The 21,068-nt window shown below is 41.7% G+C and overlaps 1 protein-coding gene across 1 annotated transcript in view; it reads left to right on the forward strand.

Moving 5' to 3' along the window:
• Positions 1 to 21,068, forward strand: part of CCDC60 (coiled-coil domain containing 60) — a 198,370-nt gene that overhangs the window by 141,785 nt on the left and 35,517 nt on the right. The window contains exon 7 of the mRNA XM_053589374.1: positions 5,394 to 5,501. Coding sequence (XP_053445349.1) covers positions 5,394 to 5,501 — 108 coding nt within the window. The remainder of the gene's footprint in view (positions 1 to 5,393; positions 5,502 to 21,068) is intronic.

Raw genomic sequence — 21,068 nt, forward strand, 5'->3', positions numbered from 1 at the left:
GGTGGTGATGATGATGATGATGATGATGATGATGATGATGATGATGATGATGATGTTGTGCCCAGACCAGAGGTCAGAAAACTTTTCCTTATGAGCCAAAGAAGAAGTATTTTAGACTTTTTGGACCAAGTGGTCTCACTTGCATGAAAGCCACAAAAATGGAAGTGGCTGTGTTCCAATAAAGTTTTATTTACAAAAACAAATGGCAGGTCTACTGGCAGTACCCCTGCCTTGGACTGGAACGCTGCCCTTCCTTTCCTTGGTTATTAAAGGGCTGTAGCTGCATTTGATGACAGTATCAGTCATCCTTGGCTATTACAGACCACCTCAACATGGAGTACCTTAAAACAATAACCATTCTTCTGGGCTGTTTTGCTGGCCAAGCCAGCTGGACTGATCTTGGTTAGATTTGCTTATGTGTGTGCACCCAGCTGATGGGGAAGCTGGAGGTTGGCCAATCTAGAATGGCCTCATTCACAAGTCTATTGGGTGATTGGTTTGTGGACAGGGTGACAGGAGTGTCTCTCAACATCTGGTAGGCTAGCCTAGGGTTATTCAGACGGTAGGCAGAATGGGTTCTAAGGATAAAGAGCATAAGTATCCTAAGCTCCTTGAGGCTTTGGCTCAGGATGGACACAGTGATCCAGGCACATTCTACTGGCCAGATCAAGTCATCAGGCTAGCCCAAATACAAGGAGAGGAAAGACTCCACCTCTTGATGGGGGTGGGGATGGAGGTGTGAAATGGTAAAGTCACATCGCAAAGTGTGCAAAGCAGAAAGGGATGGCGTAGTTGTAAGCAGTCTACTACCAAAAGGCATCAGGGCAGGCCCTGTCCAGTCAATTCCTGAATTCTCAGTTGTCACATCAGCCAATGCAGATCAGAGCCTGGTTAGTCCTTCAATCCCAGTGTGATTGATCTCAAAACTGGCTGATAATTCTGAATTGACTGTGTGTGGAGATCAAGTCAATCATTTCACGGGAGACTTGACATTTATCTTTTAAAAGGAGAGCAGGTGATCTAGAAATGAGAAACAGCCCAGTGGTTCTCTCTTAGATGATGGGGCTCCCCACAGCCTTTTGGGGAGCATTGTGCAGCAAGTACAGTGTCTATAACCTGCATCTAGATTTGCCCTTGGCAATCAGCATGGGGTCCTTGGAATGGCTTTGAATGCCTTTTCTGATTTCTCTTAGTAAGAGGAAAAAAACATTTTCTTCTCAGAGATGTCTGTGCCCACTGGTATTCTGGCTGGTACAGCAGTTTTAATAGAGTGAGCTATTCAGGTGTGCTGACCACTGGTGCTTGCCTAGAGTTTGGAGCTCAGGGATCTCCAAAGCAGGCTTTGTACACCCCCATTTCAGCATTTTCACCTTTTATGCCCTGCATTTAAGAAAATAAACACATTCTCTTTTAATTTCAAAAAATCCAAACACAATTTTATGAGTTGTGCTATGACCTGACACATGTTCACCATGAGAAGGGACCAATTTCTGTTAAGCATGTATCTGGAGACTCTTTTTTGTTTTTAAGTTTGTGTCACTGCAGATTAAATGAATGATTATGAGGTTTGTGACAGTTTTTATAATAAATAGAGAGAAAGGTCCACACCCATGGGATGAAACTCTATTCTGATGAAAAGCAAAGTCTCTGACCTATAACAAGAGACATCAGCATATTGTGATTAAGAGCAAGAATTCAGGAGCCAGACTGCCTAGGGCAGATTCCAGCACTCCCCTCTGCTAGCTTTTGTGACCTCGGGCAAGTTACATGACGCTGTACCCTCAGTTTTCTCGTCTGAAAGATGGGGTAATAACGATAGTTTCTTCACAAAGTTTTATGAGGAACTGAAATTAATTAATGGATGCTGAGCACTTAAAACAGCATCTGGCACAGAGTAAGAACTGTAAGGGAAGTAGTTACTATTACTATTACTTTGTTGTTGTTGTGACTACTCTTCATCATCTCCGTGGTTCTGTATATAAGAATTGTGCCCAAGTTAACAATTCAGGAAAATGTCAGCTCCAAACCAATTCATTCCCATCATCTTCCATTCAGTAACCAGAAATCCATTGAGCCTACTCTGTGCCCAGCACAGGGCACCCTATGATGAGCAAGGCTCTTTAGCTTGTAGGTTGATGGGCTACAGAGGCAAGTAAACAAGTAGCTACAATAGAGCAGGAACTTGAACATGGGGACAGGAGACCCACTGTGGGGTAGAGATACTTTACATGCTCCTTAGAGAAAGCCTAACCCAGACCTAGAGCAATCAACGAGGGCTTCCTGGTGAAGGTGATATCTGTGCTGAAGCACAATCACTGAGAGATGAAAAAGGAGAAGGAGGGAAATATATATCAGGAGCAGAGAATGGTGCTAAGCACTTCACCCCACCCTCACGCTCCCCTTACAAGGGAGGTACTACAATTAGATGAAAAAACTGAGGCTCAGGGAAGTTAAGTACTTTGGCCAAGGCCACATAGCCAGTAAATGACAAAGGATTTTTTTTTTTTTTTTTCAGTTTTTGGCTGGGGCTGGGTTTGAACCTGCCACCTCTGGTATATGGGGCCGACACCCTACTCCTTTGAGCCACGGGCGCCGCCCCAAAGCTAGGATTTTAACCCAGGCAATGCAAAGGGACAACATAGTGAGCTTGACCAGTTGAGCAGAATTTTGCGAGGCTGCAGATAGCAGCCCAAGAAACAAGTGGGACAATCCAAGGCTGGAGAGGTGGAGGAGGGCTCATGTGTGACAGTGTGCTCATTTGCCAGGCTTGCCACTATAAAATACCAGACTGGGAGGCTTGAAAAACAGAAATGTGTTCTGAAGTCCGTTAAGTCCAAAATCAAGGTGCTGTCAGGATTGGCCTCTTCCAAGGCCACTCTGTTGGTCTCAGGTTTTTTTTTTTTTTTTTTTGTAGAGACAGAGTCTCACTTTATGGCCCTTGGTAGAGTGCCGTGGCCTCACCCAGCTCACAGCAACCTCCAACTCCTGGGCTTAAGCGATTCTCTTGCCTCAGCCCCCCAAGTAGCTGGGACTACAGGCGCCCGCCACAAAGCCCGGCTATTTTTTTGGTTGCAGTTTGGCCGGGGCCGGGTTTGAACCCGCCACCCTGGGTATATGGGACCGGCGCCCTAGCAACTGAGCCACAGGCGCTGCCCCACTCTGTTGGTCTCAAAGTCAACTGTCTTCTCTCCGTGTCCTCGCACAGCCTTTTCTCTGTGCACAGAGCCCTAGTGCCTCTCTGCATGTCCAGATTTCCTCCCTTACAAGGACAGTAGTCAGATGGGATTAGGGCCCAACCTAAGGGCTTCATTTTTAACTGTGTCATCTCTTTAAGGGCCCTATCTCCAAAATACAGTCATACCCTGAGGTACCGGGGTGAGGGCTTCAACATATGAAGGGGGCGGTTCTCAATTCAGACCATTATAGAGGATTTAGGGAGTGTGAAGATTTTTAAGCAAGGGAGGGAGAAGGTCAGATTTGCACCTATTTTGCCACCTGCAGAAGTGAACGTGATGCTTACATGTGCCCCATTCCCAGCCCCACCCCGTGACCAAGCAGACTCCACCTCACCAGTTAGCTCCCTTTGAGTATTTCCCTGACTCCCACATACATATCCAAAGCCCAGGTCTGCAGGGACTCCAAGCTATTAAATAGAGAAGGTGTAGGCATCTCCTCTGGCCTTCCACGAATTCCTGTGGTTATGGGGATGGTGTAAGGAGGTGCTTATGGCCAGTGCCAGGCACACAGCACAGCTGCTGCTGCCATTGGCTAAAAACTGACCATGGCCCATGTGCCCAGAGTTACCAAAATGCTGTTAGCTACAGGGCCCAAGACGGCACATAAGGAGAAAAAGAGACAAGAACTAAAAGGGCTGTGGACTTAGGGGTACTTGAGATGAGAAGTGAGAGGAAATTAGGTGCTTAGTAAATAATCTGGGAAGAAGTTTCCAGAGAAGAAAAGAGGGAGAGCTGCTGCCTCTGGTTTTCCTAAGACCTGGCAGCCATGGCCAATCCAGATTGGGGGACTGGGGGGACCGGGGTGACAGGCAGCTCCCCTTCAAGCCAAGTAAAATGAACACCTCTCAAGGGATAAGCCGGGGTAACCCTGAGCCAGCTCCACACCTGCATTTGGGCCCCACCTTCTGAAGTGGTGCCTTCCCAGAAACAGGGAAGATAGACACCTTCCTGCCCCTGCAAACATCAGGTCTAGGACCCCTGGGGAGCGTTGATCAGCCAGGATGAAGTTTCAGAGAAGAGCAATTACACAGGTTCCTAATGGAGGCATCTGGCCCATTAGTGCAAGAGGAGAAATGATGGGGGAGGAGGGCAGCTGGCCAGGACTCCAACTTGTTTCCAGGAAAAAGGCAGGCAGCAGGTTAACCCTCTCCTGCCCTCACTCTCAGGGTGACCACTACACTGGCTTCATCAGCACCAGGTCCATGGGAACACAGTCTTTGGGGTTAAAGAGACCCTGGTCCAAATCCTCACTAATCCTAGCAGTGTGAACTTGGGTAACTCACTGCACCTATCTGAGCCAAATGTCCCTCACTGTCAGGAGATAGGAACAGTATGCTCCTTATAGAGTTGCTGTGAGCTCTAAATGAGATATTAGGACACTATTTCTGTCACCAACAAGCTATGTGACCTTGGGCAAAGTGATTGTACATCTCTGAGTTTGTAACTAAAACTTTGTTGGAATACAACCACACCCATATCCAAGTACATTATTAGCAGGATTAAAAAATGTATATCTACATTATACCTAGCTCCATTGTAGGTATTTAATACAAGGTGTCAAAAAAATTAGAAAATGTAGGTTAACATTTTAAAATAATCTGTTCAATGTGTTTCTCTTCAACATCCAGCTACATTTGCAGGCAATTTTTAATGTGAGAGGGGAATACAATTAATACATGCGTTTCCCTGTGTGTCCAGACATTTTGCATACTCTTGTTTATTGTACTTCTATCAGATTAACAATTGGACACCCCTGGGATATTAATTTCCTTCAAGCCTCTCATTTGCCTAAGTCAAGACCTCTGTCTGGGGACCCCTCCTTGGTCTTTGCCTCCTGCACAACAAATTCACAGTAACTGGCATAGTATTATCTCATTTCAAATCATGGCTCTGCCACCTACTGGCCTAGTGACCTGGCACAATGTCCTTAACTCTTCTCAGCCTCCATTCCTCTTCTCTAAAATGGGGTCAGTGGACATCTCATGGAGCCATTGCCAAGACCTAATCAGGTGATATATGCAAAATACTTACACATGCTTGAATCATGGTGCCAGCTCTCTACCAGGATGCCAGCATGATTACTATCATTGTGTCTGTTATAGTGAAGAACGTTGTTCTAACAGGGTCCCCCTATGCTCCCTCTCTCTGTCTTTGCAGTGAGCCCCTCTTCCGCCAGCTCTGTGCCCTCCACTGGCTTCTGGAGGCCCTGACTATCGACCACACTCACCACACCATGAAGCCTGTGATCACCTGCTGGAATCCAAAGTATGCCTTGGCCCTTCAATTGCCCTAAACTAGCATTAGACCAGGCACTGGGGAAGGGTCTCCTAGATGTTCTTTCCCTCCTTTTGCCATTTTTTGGTGGGTGGCTTGCTTTAGGTCCTCTGTGGGGTCCATACAGGGAAGGGCTGGAGTCAGCTTATATAGAATAAATAGAACCAATTGTGTACGTCTCCTTCCAGAATCTCTTCCCAACTCCACATTCAGTAACATCACATTTGTACTTTGAAATCAACCAGCCACAATGGGAGTGTTTACACCATAGGAATGGGCAAGCGATACCAGCACACTACTGGTGGATTTCTCTCCAACTCTCTTCTTGAACTATGACTCCCCAGCCCTATTGTTTTCCTTCTTTTCTCCTTCCCTTTTATTCTTCCCTTACTCTTTGTCCTTATTTTCCTACTTTTTCTCGAGGTTTTGTTTTGTTTTATTGTTTTTAAAATATATATTGGTACTACTTGGACCCAAAGAAATACTTGATATTCAGGTTTCAGGAGCAGCTAGCTTAGCCCAGGCAAAAGCCCCAGAACATGTTGTCTAAGCCAAGAGAAGTGTTAGGTGTATCCTCACCAGAGGGAAGGGCTCACACAAAAAGCTTTGAGGCCACTGTTGCAGGAACCACATAGTGCACACAGGTGCAGAAAAAGGAACAGACGGGCATGTGAAGAGATTAGTTCTTTACTAAGAGTAAGGTTGTCTGCAAGAATGGGACTAAAAATGATAAAGAACCATGACGTGAGGAACTGGACTTGCACTGTGAAAAATCATGGATGAATTAAATAAAATAGTTCCCTATTTCCAATGCTAACTTTCCCCACCCTGACCCCCTCAAACACTGATATTTGTACCCTCTTGCCATCCTGCCTTCCAGGTGGATTTATTCTTCTTCCTCTTCCAAAATCCTGAGTTGTAATCAACACCTTCTCCATGAGGACATTTACAACCCATTCCCTAAATCCCCAAATCCCTTTCACCCCCAAGAGCCCAGATAAACAACCTCAGATACAACCAGAAATATAAATCTCCCATCGATTGACAGATAACTCCAATTGATTCAGTATTTTTGGTTCAGGTGAATTTAAAACTGTAGTTTCCCTTGATACAAGTGGTTTTCAAACTTTATTTTTAAAGAGCAGAAATTTATTTTTTAATGGAAGCCCCAGTAATGTAAAACAGATTTTTTTAAATGGAATTTCTGCATAAAACAAGAAGTTTGGGGGCTCGAGACAACTGGGATGGGGTATTTCCAACTTGCTCCCATCTCCTCCATGGCACCCCAGTTATTTCCAAAATATCTTTTGTGGCTCCCAGAATTTATTTGACAGCCATGGGAACTTTCCCATGCATGATTTATTTTTCTTTAAAATAAAACTGAGCACTAAGTGAATACAACTTATTCTTAAGGAAATTTTTCCAAAATTTTACAAGTATATATATATATATTTGATTATTATTATTAAATCATAGCTGTGTACATTGATATAATCATGGGGCATCATTCACTAGCTTCACAGACCGTTTGCACAGTCTGTGTCATCCTGGGAAGAGTGCTACAGCATCATAGCTCACAGCAACTTCAAACTCTTGGACTTGAGCAGTCCTCTTGCCTCAATCTCCTGAGTAGCTAAGATTACAAGCATCTGCCACAATACCCAACTAGATTTTCTATTTATAGCAGAGATGGGGGTCTCGCTCTTGCTCAGGCTGGTCTCAAACTCCTAAACTCAGGCAATCTACCCACCTTGGCCTCCCAGAGTGCTAGGATTACAGACATGAGCCATCACACTTGGCCAAAAATTTTACAAGTATATAAACTATGGAAGTCTTCATTACCTCCCTGAGACCCCCTCCACCTTTAGACCTCCATTTAAAGGTCTAAAGCTGTGATCCCCAAGCCCCAGGCTATAGACTAATACCGGTCCTTGGCCTGTTAGGAACCAGCCTGCACAGCAGTAGGTGAGCAACCAGCCAATGACAATGCTTCATTGTATCACAGCTGCTCCCCACCGCTCAAATCATGACCTGAGCTGCACCTCCTGTCACATCAGCAGCGGCATTAGATTCTCAAAGAAGTGTGGCCCCTACTGTAAACTGTGCATGCGAGAGGTCTAGATTTCACACTCCTTATGATAATCTAATGCCCCTATCCCCACCGTCCATGGAAAATTTGCCTTCTATGAAACTGGTTCCTGGTACCCAAAAGTTTGGGGACCCCTGGTCTAAGTTATGTCCTTCCAAATCTCTCTAATGTATATATATACAGATGCTTTTTTAACAGAATGGGACCATACTCTATATTGTTCTCTACATGATTTTCCTCCTTTTACAATGACTCACAGACATCTTTCTGTGATGACATGGTATGGACAAAGCTTCTGCATTCTTTTAACAGGAGCAGAGTAATCTATCATATGGATGGAGCATAATTTAGATAACCATTTCTCTGTTGACAGACACAGAAGTCATTCCCAAATTTTTGACATTTTAAACATGGAACATCCTTAAACCTATCTTTTATGCCCAGTTATGAATATTTCTGTTGGCTGAATTCTGAGAAATGGGCGTTGCTAAGTAAAAGCAACGTCTATTTTTTCCTCACAGTTGACTGCTTAGATTCTAAGAAAAAGACCTCTATGCTAGTGGGTATCTACTGGCATTTTATCTCTCTGAGCAAGCCACCAACAACATTTTGCCTCCAATATATAAGCACCCATTCCCCCAAAGAGAGGAAAGAATATCATGTAGAATTTGGATTGAGAAGAAAAGAAGGACCATCTTTATTTCCTTTGGTTGGTGTTATAAATCTGCTGGGTACTGTTATCTGCAGTAAAAGGACATAGTGGTCACATTGAGAGTAGCTGATGTTCTATCATGACTTGTAAGCAAGCACAGTTCTATAAAAGCAAAACCTAGCCAGATCTGAGAGGAAAATGCAGTCCAGGTAAGATTCCCCTAGAAAGCAGAGTTATTGGTTGAGGTTTGTTGTTTCTAGTTGACCATATTCTCCTGATGGGGATTTTATTAGCTTGAGATCACTGGTATACTGGTAAATGTTTAACAAGCAGTTCCAAAGGAGGGAAGGAGCCATAATTGGTAACAATGCCAATATCCATGGTGTAAATACTCCCACCATTGCTGATTCAGGCTTACCAAGATGTCACTGAACTTGGATTTAGGAAGAGATGCACAAAATCAGTCCTGGTGAGGAGTATGAGACACCTCCAGAGCACCACCATTTGTGAGGTTTTTTTAAATTATGAATCAGGAGAAGAGATGTAAGTTTCCTAAAAAGAGCCAGAAAACATCTTTTTAGTTAGCAAGAAAGCAGGATATCTTGTCTTTAATGCTTTACCCCTGTTTATGGTATTTCACCCTTATGCTATAGTGTGTATTTTCCCAAATCTTCAAATACATTTTTTTTGAATCCAGAGGGATCAGATGGACCTGGATGAGTCCAGGCTCTGCCGTCTAACAGCTCTGTGTCCTTGGCCAAGTCACTTACCATCTTTGGGCCTCTGGTTCTTCATCTATCAAATGGGTTCAAGCCTCAGAAGAGTTATTATAAGGATTAAGCAAGATAAAGTACATAGAACATTTAGCCTAATGTCTTGGAGCACAGTGAGTGCTCACTAAATGAGCACCATTAAGATATAAATCCCTTTTTTTAAGAAAAGAGCAGTTAGGTATGTGATTGTCAACCCCATTGAAACTTGAGACTAGGAAAGAAATTACAAACTTCTGAGCCTAATTTTACCACCAAAGTGAGATCCATCTTCACTGGGTATATAGACAAACATGCAAACAGACAGGAAAAGAGGGCTACATAAGATCCCCAAAATCTAATTGCAAAAATAACCATCTACCTAATGACTCCTCAAAGGTAAAACCCAACCTCCAATTCTCTTCACTGTGCTTTCCTCAGTTTCCACCATTAAGCAGCCAGTGTCTCTTATTATTAAAAGATTTTGAGACTTAAACCCTGGACTCTGACACTCACCTTGCATTTTCCAAAAGGAAACATCCATCCCTGGAGTCTTGACAATTCCAGAGGCTTTGTTTCTATTAGGCATCATGACAGGTGTAGAGCCAATCCCTCCCCCTCAAGGATTTTGTTGTTTTGTTTTGCTGTTGTTTTTTCATTTATCTTTTTTTTTTTTTTTTATTGTTGGGGATTAATTGAGGGTACAAGAAACCAGGTTACACTGATGGCATTTGTTAGGTCAAGTCCCTCTTGCAATCGTGTCTTGTGCCCAAAAGATGTGGCACACACCAAGGCCCCACCCCCTTCTCTCCTTCCCTCTCTCTGCTCTTCCTTTCCCCACCCCTCCCTCCTTCTTTCTCTCTCTGCTCTTCCCTTCCCCCACTCCCAGGGTGTCCTTAATTGTCCTCATATTAAAATTGAGTACATAGGATTTATGTTTCTCCATTCTTGTGATGCTTTACTGAGAATAATGTGCTGCACTTCCATCCAGGTTAATACAAAGGATGTAAAGTCTCCATTTTTTAAGGGCTGAATAGTATTCCATGGTGTACATATACCACAGCTTGTTAATCCATTCCTGGGTTGGTGGGCATTTAGGCTGTTTCCACATTTTGGCGATTGTAAATTGAGCTGCAATAAACAGTCTAGTGCAAGTGTCCTTATGATAAAAGGATTTTTTTCCTTCTGGGTAGATGCCCAGTAATGGGATTGCAGGATCAAATGGGAGGTCTAGCTTGAGTGCTTTGAGGTTTCTCCAGACTTCCTTCCAAAAAGGCTGTACTAGTTTGCAGTCCCACCAGCAGTGTAAAAGTGTTCCCTTCTCTCCACATCCACGCCAGCATCTGCAGTTTTGAGATTTTGTGATGTGGGCCATTCTCACTGGGGTTAGATGATTTCTTAGGGTTGTTTTGATTTGCATTTCTCTAATATATAGAGATGATGAACATTTTTTCATATATTTGTTAGCCATTCATCTGTCTTCTTTAGAGAAGGTTCTATTTGTGTCTCTTGCCCATTGATATATGGGACTGTTGGCTTTTTTCATGTAGATTAATTTGAGTTCTCTATAGATTCTAGTTATCAAGCTTTTGTCTGATTGAAAATATGCAAATATCCTTTCCCATTCTGTAGGTTGTCTATTTGCTTTGGTTGTTGTGTCCTTAGTCATGCAGAAGCTTTTCAGTTTAATGAAGTCCCATTTGTTTATTTTTGTTGTTGCAATTGCCATGGCAGTCTTCTTCATGAAGTCTTTCCCCAGGCCAATATCTTCCAGTGATTTTCCTATAGATTCTTTGAGGATTTGTATTGTTTCATGCCTTAAATTTAAGTCCTTTATCCACCTTGAATTAACTTTTGTGAGTGAGGAAAGGTGTGGGTCCACTTTCAGTCTTTTACATGTGGATATCCAGTTCTCCCAGCACCATTTATTGAATAGGGAGTCTTTCCCCATAGGTATGATCTTGTTAGGTTTATCCAAGATAAGGTGGTTGTAAGATGTTACTTTAATTTCCTGGTTTTCTATTTAATTCCAAATGTCTATGTCTCTATTTTTGTGCCGGTACCATGCTGTCTTGACCACTATGGCTTTGTAGTACAGCCTAAAATCTGGTATGCTGATGCTCCCAGCTTTATTTTTATTACCAAGAACTGCCTAGCTATAAGGGGCTTTTTCTAATTTGATACAAAATGCAGAATCATTTTTTCCAAATCTTGAAAGTACAATCTTGGTATTTTAATAGGAATGGCATTGAATAAGTAGATTGCTTTGGGAAGTATAGACATTTTAACAATGTTGATTCTTTCCAGCCATGAGCATGGTATGTTCTTCCATTTGTTAATATCCTCTACTATTTCCATTCTTAGGATTTCATAATTTTCTTTTTTTTTTTTTTTTTTTTTGTAGAGACGGAGTCTCACTTTATGGCCCTCAGTAGAGTGCTGTGGCCTCACACAGCTCACAGCAACCTCCAACTCCTGGGTTTAGGCGATTCTCTTGCCTCAGCCTCCCGAGCAGCTGGGACTACAGGCACCCGCCACAATGACCGGCTATTTTTTTGTTGCAGTTCGGCCGGGGCCGGGTTTGAACCCATCACCCTCGGTATATGGGGCCAGCGCCTTACCGACTGAGCCACAGGCGCTGCCCAGGATTTCATAATTTTCTTTATAGAGGTCCTTCACCTCCTTTGTTAGGTATATTCCTAGGTATTTCATTGTCATTGAAGATATGGTGAAGGGAATTGTGTTCTTAATTAGCCTCTCATCTTGACTGTTATTAGTGTATACACAAGCAACTGACTTCTGGATGTTGATTTTATATCCTGAGACATTATTGTATTTTTTGATGACTTCCAGGAGTCTTGTTGTTGAGTCATTGGAGTTCTCTAAGTATGAGATCATGCCATCAGCAAAGAGGGAGAGTTTGACCTCCTCTGCTCCTATTTGGATTCCCTTTATTTCCTTGTCTTGCCTGATTGTATTAGCTAGAACTTCCAGCACTATGTTGAAAAGTAAAGGTGACAGAGGACAACCTTGTCTGGTTCCAGTTCTAAGAGGAAAAGCTTTCAGTTTTACTCCATTGAATAAAATATTAGCTGTGGGTTTGTCATAGATAGCTTCAATCAGTTTCAGAAATGTGCCACCTATGCCTATACTCTTCAGTGTCCTAATTAGAAAAGGGTGCTGGATTTTATCAAATGCTTTTTCTGCATCTATTGAGAGGATCGTGTGGTCTTTATTTTCATTTCTGTTACAATGGTGGATAATGTTTATGGACTTGCATGTGTTAAACCAGCCTTGCATTCCTGGGATGAAACCTACGTGATCATGATGTATGACTTTTTTGATGATAAGCTGTAATCTATTGGCTAGGATTTTGTTGAGAATTTTTGCATCTATATTCATGAGTGAAATTGGTCTGAAATTCTCCTTTTTAGTTGGGTCTTTTCCTGGTTTTGGTGTCAGAATGATGTTTGCTTCATAGAACATGTTGGGGAAGATTCCTTCCTCCTCAATTTTTTGGAATAATTTCTGCCATACTGGAATAAGCTCTTCCTTGAAGATTTGATAGAATTATGGTGAGAAGCCATCTGGACCAAGGCATTTTTTTGTTGGAAGCTTTTTTATTGTTTTTTTTAATCTCAGTGCATGAAACTGATCTGTTCAGAAGCTCTATTTCTTCCTGGCTAAGTCTAGGGAGAGGGTGTGATTCCAAATATCGATCCATTTCCTTCATGTTGTCAAATTTCTGGGCATAGAGTTTCTGGTAGTATTCAGAGATGATCTTTTGTATACCTGTGGCATCTTTTGTTATTTCCCTTTAATCATTTCTAATTGAGGTTACTAGAGTTTCTATTTCTAGTTAGTCTGGCCAAAGTTTTATCTATTTTATTTATTTTTTCAAAAAACCAACTCCTTGTTTCATTAATTTTCTGAATGATTCTTTTGTTTTCAATTTCACTGATCTCTGATTTGATTTTGGAGGTTTCTTTTCTTCTGCTAGGTTTAGGCTTAGACTGTTCTTCTTTTTCCAATTCCTTAAGATAGCTTGTGAGTTTGTTGATGTGCTCTCTTTCTGTTTTTTTGAATGTAGGCATCTAAAGTGATAAATTTTCCTCTAAAAACTGCTTTTGCAGTATCCCACAGGTTTTGGTAGCTTGTGTCATCATTGTCATTATGCTCAAGGAAGTTAGTGATTTCCTGTTTTATTTCTTCCTGCACCCATCTGTCATTCAACAGAAGGTTGTTTAATTTCCATGCCTTTGTGTGGGGTTGAACTTTTTTGCTGGAGTTGAGTTCCACCTTTAGTGCCTTGTGGTCTAAAAGACACAAGGTAAAATTGCAATTCTTTTGATTCTGTTGAGGTTTGTTTTTGTCCTAGGATGTGATCAATTTGGAGAATGTTCCATGAACCAATGAGAAGAATGTATATTCTTTATCTTTGGGATGGAGTGTTCTATACATATCTATTCTATCAAGCACATGGTTCTAGGGTCTCATTTAAGACCCTTATATATTTGTTTAATTTCTGTTTAGAGGATCTGTCCAGCTCTGTAAGAGGAGTGTTAAAGTCCCCTGTTATTATGGTATTACAGGATATCATATTGCTCAAACTGAGTAATGTCTGTTTCAAAACTCTGGAAGCATTTAAATTGGGTGCATAAATATTTAGAATTGAAACATCTTCTTATTGTATTTTCCCCTTGGCCAATATAAAGTGACCATCTTTGTCTTTTTTGACTTTAGTTGCTTTAAATCCACTTGTATCTGAAAATAAGATTGCAACTCCTCTTTTTTTCTGAATTTCATTTGCCTGAAAATTTGTCTTCCAACCCTTGACTTGGAGTTTTAATTTGTCTTTTGAGGCTAGGTGTGTTTCCTGCAGACAGCAAATGGATGGCTTGTGTTTTTTTAATCCAGTCAGCCAATCTATGCCTCTTCAGTGGAGAATTCAAGCCATTAACATTTATTGAGATAATTGATAAGTACAGTAGTGTTCTTTTCATCTTATTTTGTGAGAGTCCATTGCTTAGTTTTATCTTTTGCATCAGTGTGGAAGGTAGGTTCTATCCTTTAATTGCTGAGTTCTTACTTTGCTGTTGATCCATTGTGATGGTCAGTGTGTAGAACAGGTTGAAATATTTCCTGTAGAGCTCATCTTGTTATGGCAAATTTCTTCAATGTTTGTATATCAGTAAATTATTTGATTTCTCCATCAATTTTAAAGCTTAACTTAGCAGGATATAGAATTCTGGGCTGGAAATTGTTCTGTTTAAGTAGATTAAAGGTAGATGACCATTGTCTTCTTGCTTGGAAAGTTTCATTAGAGAAGTCTGCAGTCACCCTGATGGATTTTCCCCTGTAGATCAACTGGTGCTTACTCCTGGCAGCTTGAAGAATCTTTTCTTTTGTCTTGATTTTGGACAGGTTCATCACAATGTGTCTTGGAGAAGCTCAGTTAGAGTTGAGGCCATCTGGGGTCCGATATCCCTCTGAAAGGACTGTGTCAGAATCTTTGGTGATGTTTGGGAAATTTTCACTCATAATGTTCTTTAGTATGGCTTCCATTCCTCTGGGGCATTCTTTTTTTTTTTTTTTTTTGCAATTCTTGAAATTTTTTTACAGAAATTATAAAGGAGAAACCAAAATTGTCTCTGGGGCATTCTTTTTCCCCTTCTGGCATACCTATAACTCGTATGTTTGAATGCTTCATAAAGTCCCATAATTCTGTCAGTGAACGTTCTGCTTTCTCTCTCTTCTTTTCTGCCTCTTTAACTATCTGAGTTATCTCAAGAGCTTTGTCCTCTACCTCTGAGATTCTTTCTTCTACATGGTCTAATCTGTTGTTGATACTTTCTATAGCATCTTTAAGTTTCCTAATTGACTGCTTCAGTTCCTTCAGCTTTGCTATATCCTTTCCATATTCTTCATATCGCTCATCTCTTATTTGATTCTGTTTTTGGATTTTCTTTTGGTTATTTTTCACTTTATCAGCAGTTTCCTTCATTGTTTCCATCATTTCCTTCATTGTTTTCATCATCTGTATTCTAAATTCCCTTTTTGTCATTTCTAACATTTGCAGTAGCTACCTCACAGTCCCTTGGGTTGGTTGCTTTGGACTGGTCTTTCATGTTGCCAGGATTTTTCTGTTGATTCTTTATCATGAATGATTTCTTTTATCTGTTTCCTTGCCCTGATTTTCCTTTCACTTCCTCTTGGTCTTCAACTTGCTGTGCCTCTGGACCAGAGTTTCAATGAGTCCCGTTTTCCACTGCTTTTGTCCTCCTCCTGGGTTCCAGAAGTCTCTTGCTGACTCCCTGTGTCCTCAAAGGGATGTTTATGGGCTGATCCCACCAGCCAAAGATGCCTGGAGTCTTGTCTTCCCAGATTCACCATGCCCAGTTGTGAGGAAGCTGTTATTCGACCACCATCTTGCTCTTCCCTTGTTTTGTTTTTTTGATGATTTTTTATTTATTTATTTTACTGTTGGGGATTCATCGAGGGTACAAAAAATCAAGTTACATTGATTCGATTTGTTAGGTAAAATTCCTATGATAGTTGTGTCCTGCACCCAAAATGTGTGTCACACACTGTGACCCTCCTTCCCTCCTCTCTCTGCTGTCCCTTTCTCCCACACCCCACCGTGTTCTAGATTATTAATTGTCCTCATACAGAATTGAGTACATAGGATTCTCCCCTCAGGGATTTTATAACAAGAAAGTGGGAGCAGTTCAATCCCTCAATGTGGGCTTTCTACAGGGAGCAAAATTTCACTAACTGGCAGTTAGGGCACTGCCAGCAGAAGGATGATTTTTGTTGTAAGAAGATCTTCTGTTGTAGGAAGATGTCATATTTGGATAGATTGGAGAATGACTGGGTGAATGGACAGATGACACATTTTAGGATGTCATTGTGAGTTTCATCTGCGTCCCTGCTTTACTTAGGAAAAAAAATCCTCTCAACTTCCCAATTTCATTATGCAGCAATTCAAACACATAATTATTTCTGGGCAACCTTGTTAATTCCACTGCTAACAAGAGTTTATTTTCATTGACAAGATGATCAGGTCTACAACAAAAGTAGAAACTGAGACTCTAATAATGAAAGTGTTAATTACCATTCTCTGAGAGATTCCAGCCTCCGTTTAGGCAAAGTTGACCTGATTTTTTTTTTTTTTTCTCTCTCTCTCTCCTAAAGGCACACAAGTTGTTATTCAAATACTTAAGGTCAACTGTGTTGACCCTATGCAGGGACACAGATGAAACTCACAATAACATCCTAAAATGTGTCATCTGTCCATTCTGTTTTGTTTTGTTTTGTTTTGTTTTTAAAGGAAATATGGGGCATATGCCACTTAGAACACCACTCTCCATCATTAAACACAGTATCTCTGCAGAAAACAAATACGTGAATATTTACTATCAGTGCATAACAAAGGCCATTTATAGCCTCTAATCAGTTCATGTCACATCTTGCTGTAAATAAGTTATTAACATTTTTTTTGGTTTTGGTTTTTGGATTTGGGAATTAGATAAAGCTGTATTGATGTGGTTCTTATTCGAGACTAACTTTGCAAGACCAACAGAAGGCCTAGCTAGAAATGAGCGGACCTTGATAGAGAAACAGACAACCAACACCTGATGTTGGGGAAATATGCTAAGTTCTAATGCCACCTCCCCCACCACCCTCATAGCTATCTTTCTTAGTCCTGAAGGGAAAAAGAGAAAGGCAAACTGCCAGCCAAAGAGAGAAGTAAAGAGTTACCAACTGACCCTCCAGGCAGGGTACAGCACACGCCCGCCTCCAAGGACTTGTTCCTATAGTCCCAGAAATCCTGTGCTCTTCCTTAGGGCCACAGAAGCAGAAGAGTTATCTAAATCTCATTGCTACAGACTATTCCAGAAAGACGCCACTGGACCTACTCTTAATTAGGGAGGTCAGGTGGGTGTAATCCTGGCTTTTATTAAGAAACTGTAAGACACTCAAGGGCTGAGCTGCCCAGGCACAAAGAACCCACCTTTCCTTTAGAAAAGCATAGATGGGCAACCATGCCTTGATGTGTTGAATAAAACACAAACACCTAAATCTTTCTACTGTTTTATGATGAGAACAGCTAGAATTTGAGTGCTTTATTTTACTTTATTTTATTCTATTATTTTATTTTTGAATCAGAGTCTCATTCAGTTGCCCAGGCTGGAGTGTCATGGCATCAGCCCAGCTCACAGCAACCTCAGACTTCTGGGTTCAGTATCCTCAGCCTTCTGAGTAGCTGGGACTACAAGTGCCCGCCAAAACTCCCAGCTAATTTTTCTATTTTTAGTATAGACAGGGGTCTTGCTCTTGCTCAGGCTGGTCTCTAACTCCTGATCCTCCCTCTTCAGCCTCCCAGAGTGCAAGGATTACAGGCATGAGCCACCATGCCTTGCTTGAGTGCTTTCTAGGTCAGTCACTGCTCTGGATATATTACCCCTTTTAAAGCCTCATTCCAACTTTCCAATGAGGAAACTAAGGCATGGAAAATGTAAATAATTTGTTAAAAGTTGCACAGCTAGCAAAAGAAGAGTCAATATTTGAACCCAGTTGCCCTTACTGCAAATCCTGAGTGCTTTACCACTAAAAGGTTGTTTCCTGTTTGTAGCTAAAGGTCCAAGTCTTCAATTACTTTGAAGAATTATCTATTCCTTCCCCCCACAAAAATGATGTCACAAAGTGGCACTTATTAGAATGGCCCAGGATACAAAGGGGACCTGATTTATCAAGATGATATGATGTATAATAAGTAATTTTCTTCTATAAAATAATTACAAATGCCATTCTGCCCATACTGTTTTACAACTAAATCTTTGCTGATTTACTTAATATATAAGGGGCATCTCTCCATGTCTGAACCTCTGCTATGATGTTTATCACCATCTGAATGTTTAGAAACATATTTAACTAGTATCCCAAGACCCTCATGTCTTTTCCAGGTTTTTTGCTTTCAAGAAACAATGCAGGAATGTTCTGAACGACACACATTAGCAATTTTTTATTTAAATGTTTTATATCTAAATTGTTTTTCCATTGTCATGTGGTACCCTCCCCCCATCAAGAAAATCTCAGGTTAGCCAGGCACAGTGGCTCACACCTGTAATCCTAGCACTCTGAGAGGCCAAGCCAGGCAGATTGCTTGAGCTCAGGAGTTTGAGACAAGCCTGAGTAAGAGCAAGACTTTACCTAACAAATGCAATTGGTATAATCTGGTTTCTTATACCCTCAATGAATCCCCAACAATAAAAAAATACAGCAAGACCCTGTCTCTACTGAAAAAAGAAAAACTATCTGGGTGTTGTGGCAGGCACCTGTAGCCCCAGCTACTCAGGAGGCTAAGGCAAGAGGATCACTTGAGCTCTAAGAGTTTAAGGTTGCTGTGAGCTATGATGCCATGGCACTCTACCCAGGGTGACAGAGTGAAACTTTGCCTCAAAAAAAGAAAGGAAGGAAGAAAATCTCAGTTTCCTCTAATCTGCTTTTTCCAGGCACTATTATTAGGGATACTGCAGAGAAGAAAACAGTTCTAAGGAGCTTCTCTTCTGGGGGTAGGAGGGAACCAACAGATAATAGACATAATAATCAGGATACATTGTGATAACAGTCAATGTTATGAAAAAATTGAGGGGTGACATGATAGTGACAGGGTGGTGGGTTTACTTTTAAATTGGATTGTCAAGGAAAGACTCATGAGAAGGTAATGTTTCAGCGAAATCTCTGATTTCCTCTAATCTCCTCTTCACACTGATTTACTTACATCCTTCCTCCACTCTGGTACTCCAGTGGATATCTCTGTAGAGTGGGAGAACATGGCAGAATAATCACATTATCACTCAGGGGCCAGGACAGAGCTACCTGGTCTGGATCCCAAGAGCTCTGACTTCTGCCTCCTCCCCAGAGCAAAAACAACAGTTCTTCCCCTTTGGCTATGGACACATGAACATACTTCCTAAAACCAGCCAGCACACTTTCCACCCAAAGACACAGATGCTTTACCCCCAAATAGGAGTTCTCAAAGAGAGAATAAAGTGTTGAGAAAATTACTCTGATTGCCACCATGGATAGACATCTTCAAGTGACTGCCCAGAACAAAATGTGCTTGGTAGATAACAGTTAAAAGAAATTCAGTGGTGCTCACTGCCCTCTTCCCCTGATGTCTGTAAAATAGGATCCCCCAGAAAGTTTCAGCAGGGAGGAATTATGGTCTGTACATTGTAGTTACTTCTCCTCCATGGGTCTGCCCTAGTACCTCATTGCCTATCCTCAGCTCTTCCTCTACGCCACTCAACAATCTCCATTGAAACAAGCTTGATATTCCGTTAACAGCTGGATTGTATTCAGTTCTCTTTACAAGCCACCTGCCGAGCCCTTCCCAAGCCCCATTTCTTTTCCTCTCCTAAGCAATCTTTTGGCATAGCTAATATCATCCCCCTCATCTTACAGATGGGAACACTGAGGCTCAGAGAGGCTAAATTACATACACAAAAGTTACACACATAGGAAGCAGTGAAGCAGAGGACTGGAACAGCTGGTCTACCCAATTCTTAAACTCATTCTTAACCACCGAGATAACACTTTTCTGGTTCTGATGCTGAGAGGGATTTGCCTGAGGTCACACAGACAATAAAGCAGTTAGGTGAGCCAGGCTAAGCTGCCATAATGAATAACTCCCCAGATCTTAGCAGCTTAAGACAACAGAAGTTCCTTTCTTGCTCACCCTGCATGTCCAACAAGTGGGCCTTTTGCTCTTTACAGTCAATCAGGGACCTGGACTGATAGAAGCCCCATCTCAACACAAGCTTCCGCCATCAACAAGGCAGAAAAAAGGAACCTGATGACTTGAGGACTGGTTCTTAAAGCATCTGTCCAAAGTGCCACATAACACTTTGACTCACATTATTTGTGAATAAAGCAAGTCACAGTACTATGCCTGCCTTCAGGGAAAAGGACAGAACAGCGACTACTTGGCCAAGGACATTCACAATTACCCCACCAGACGTGAGGAAGGAACATCACTTTGCTTTGGCCCCTGTCCACAAAGTGTGTAGTGGCCTACCCAAGCTGGGTGGTTTTATTTTTTTTCTTCTCTCTATTGATCTTCCTCTTTGGTTTATTTGCTACTGAAAATGAAACATCAGAAAGACCGATTCTGTCTAACCAGGTCTTTTCTTTACCGATGGCTTTGCAAGAGCAAGGCCTCAGAGCCTTTTTAAGGTCTGTGGGAATCTTGCTGCATTTTTAACTCATTTAGTCGCAATAAATTTCGGGTCATCTTGGAAGTCAGCATTAGTGGAAAACTTCCATCTTCCCCATTGGACCTGAATTTTTTAAGATTTTGAAAGCTTGGTTGGGACGAGATTTAATTTTAAAAGGGGAAAGGGAGTTGCTTTTGAACTTCAAGAAGAGGCTGGAGGCTCAGCAGGGCCTGCCTGAGCAAAGGGAAAAGCAAAAAGCCTTGAAGCCTTGCAAAAAGCCTTGAAGGAAACTCTCCAAAGCAAAAAGCGCTAATGCTTCCAGTTGGCGATCCTCAAACCACACTTCAAAAGTCCCGCTAGTTTAAATATTGTTTATAGGTCTGAAGCATTGCTACTGCTGTTTCCTCTGGATGGATTTTTAAATATCCCCTAATTTGATTACTCAGGGGAGAGGCAGGCAGAACCAACTTAACTGAGTTTCACTGTTAATTATTCAGAGGTCTTTTTATTGTGTAATCAAACATTAAGTCTTACAAAAGCTCAGAGACACATTCTCATCCCACCCTCCCCAGCCCGACTTCCACCTTGGAGTCTGTGTGTATTTCGGGGTAGCTGTTTGCAGGTAGATGTTCAGCCGGGTCCATCAGAAGATTTGATTCTGCTACTCTGGCCCCCCAGGCCATAAGAAGTCAGCCTTCAGTTAGGTTTATCTCAATCACCTTTTACCTTCTATATCTGAGCACTTCCCCACCCCCCAGTACTGCTTTCAGTACTAACCAGCCTAGGTCTCCCTTGATCTCCCTTGATCAAAACAGGTCTGCCCATCTTATTTCCTCAAGTCCCTGC

This window comes from Nycticebus coucang, chromosome 4, assembly GCF_027406575.1.
Source record: "Nycticebus coucang isolate mNycCou1 chromosome 4, mNycCou1.pri, whole genome shotgun sequence".
In the NCBI taxonomy this organism is placed as follows: Eukaryota; Metazoa; Chordata; class Mammalia; order Primates; family Lorisidae; genus Nycticebus; species Nycticebus coucang.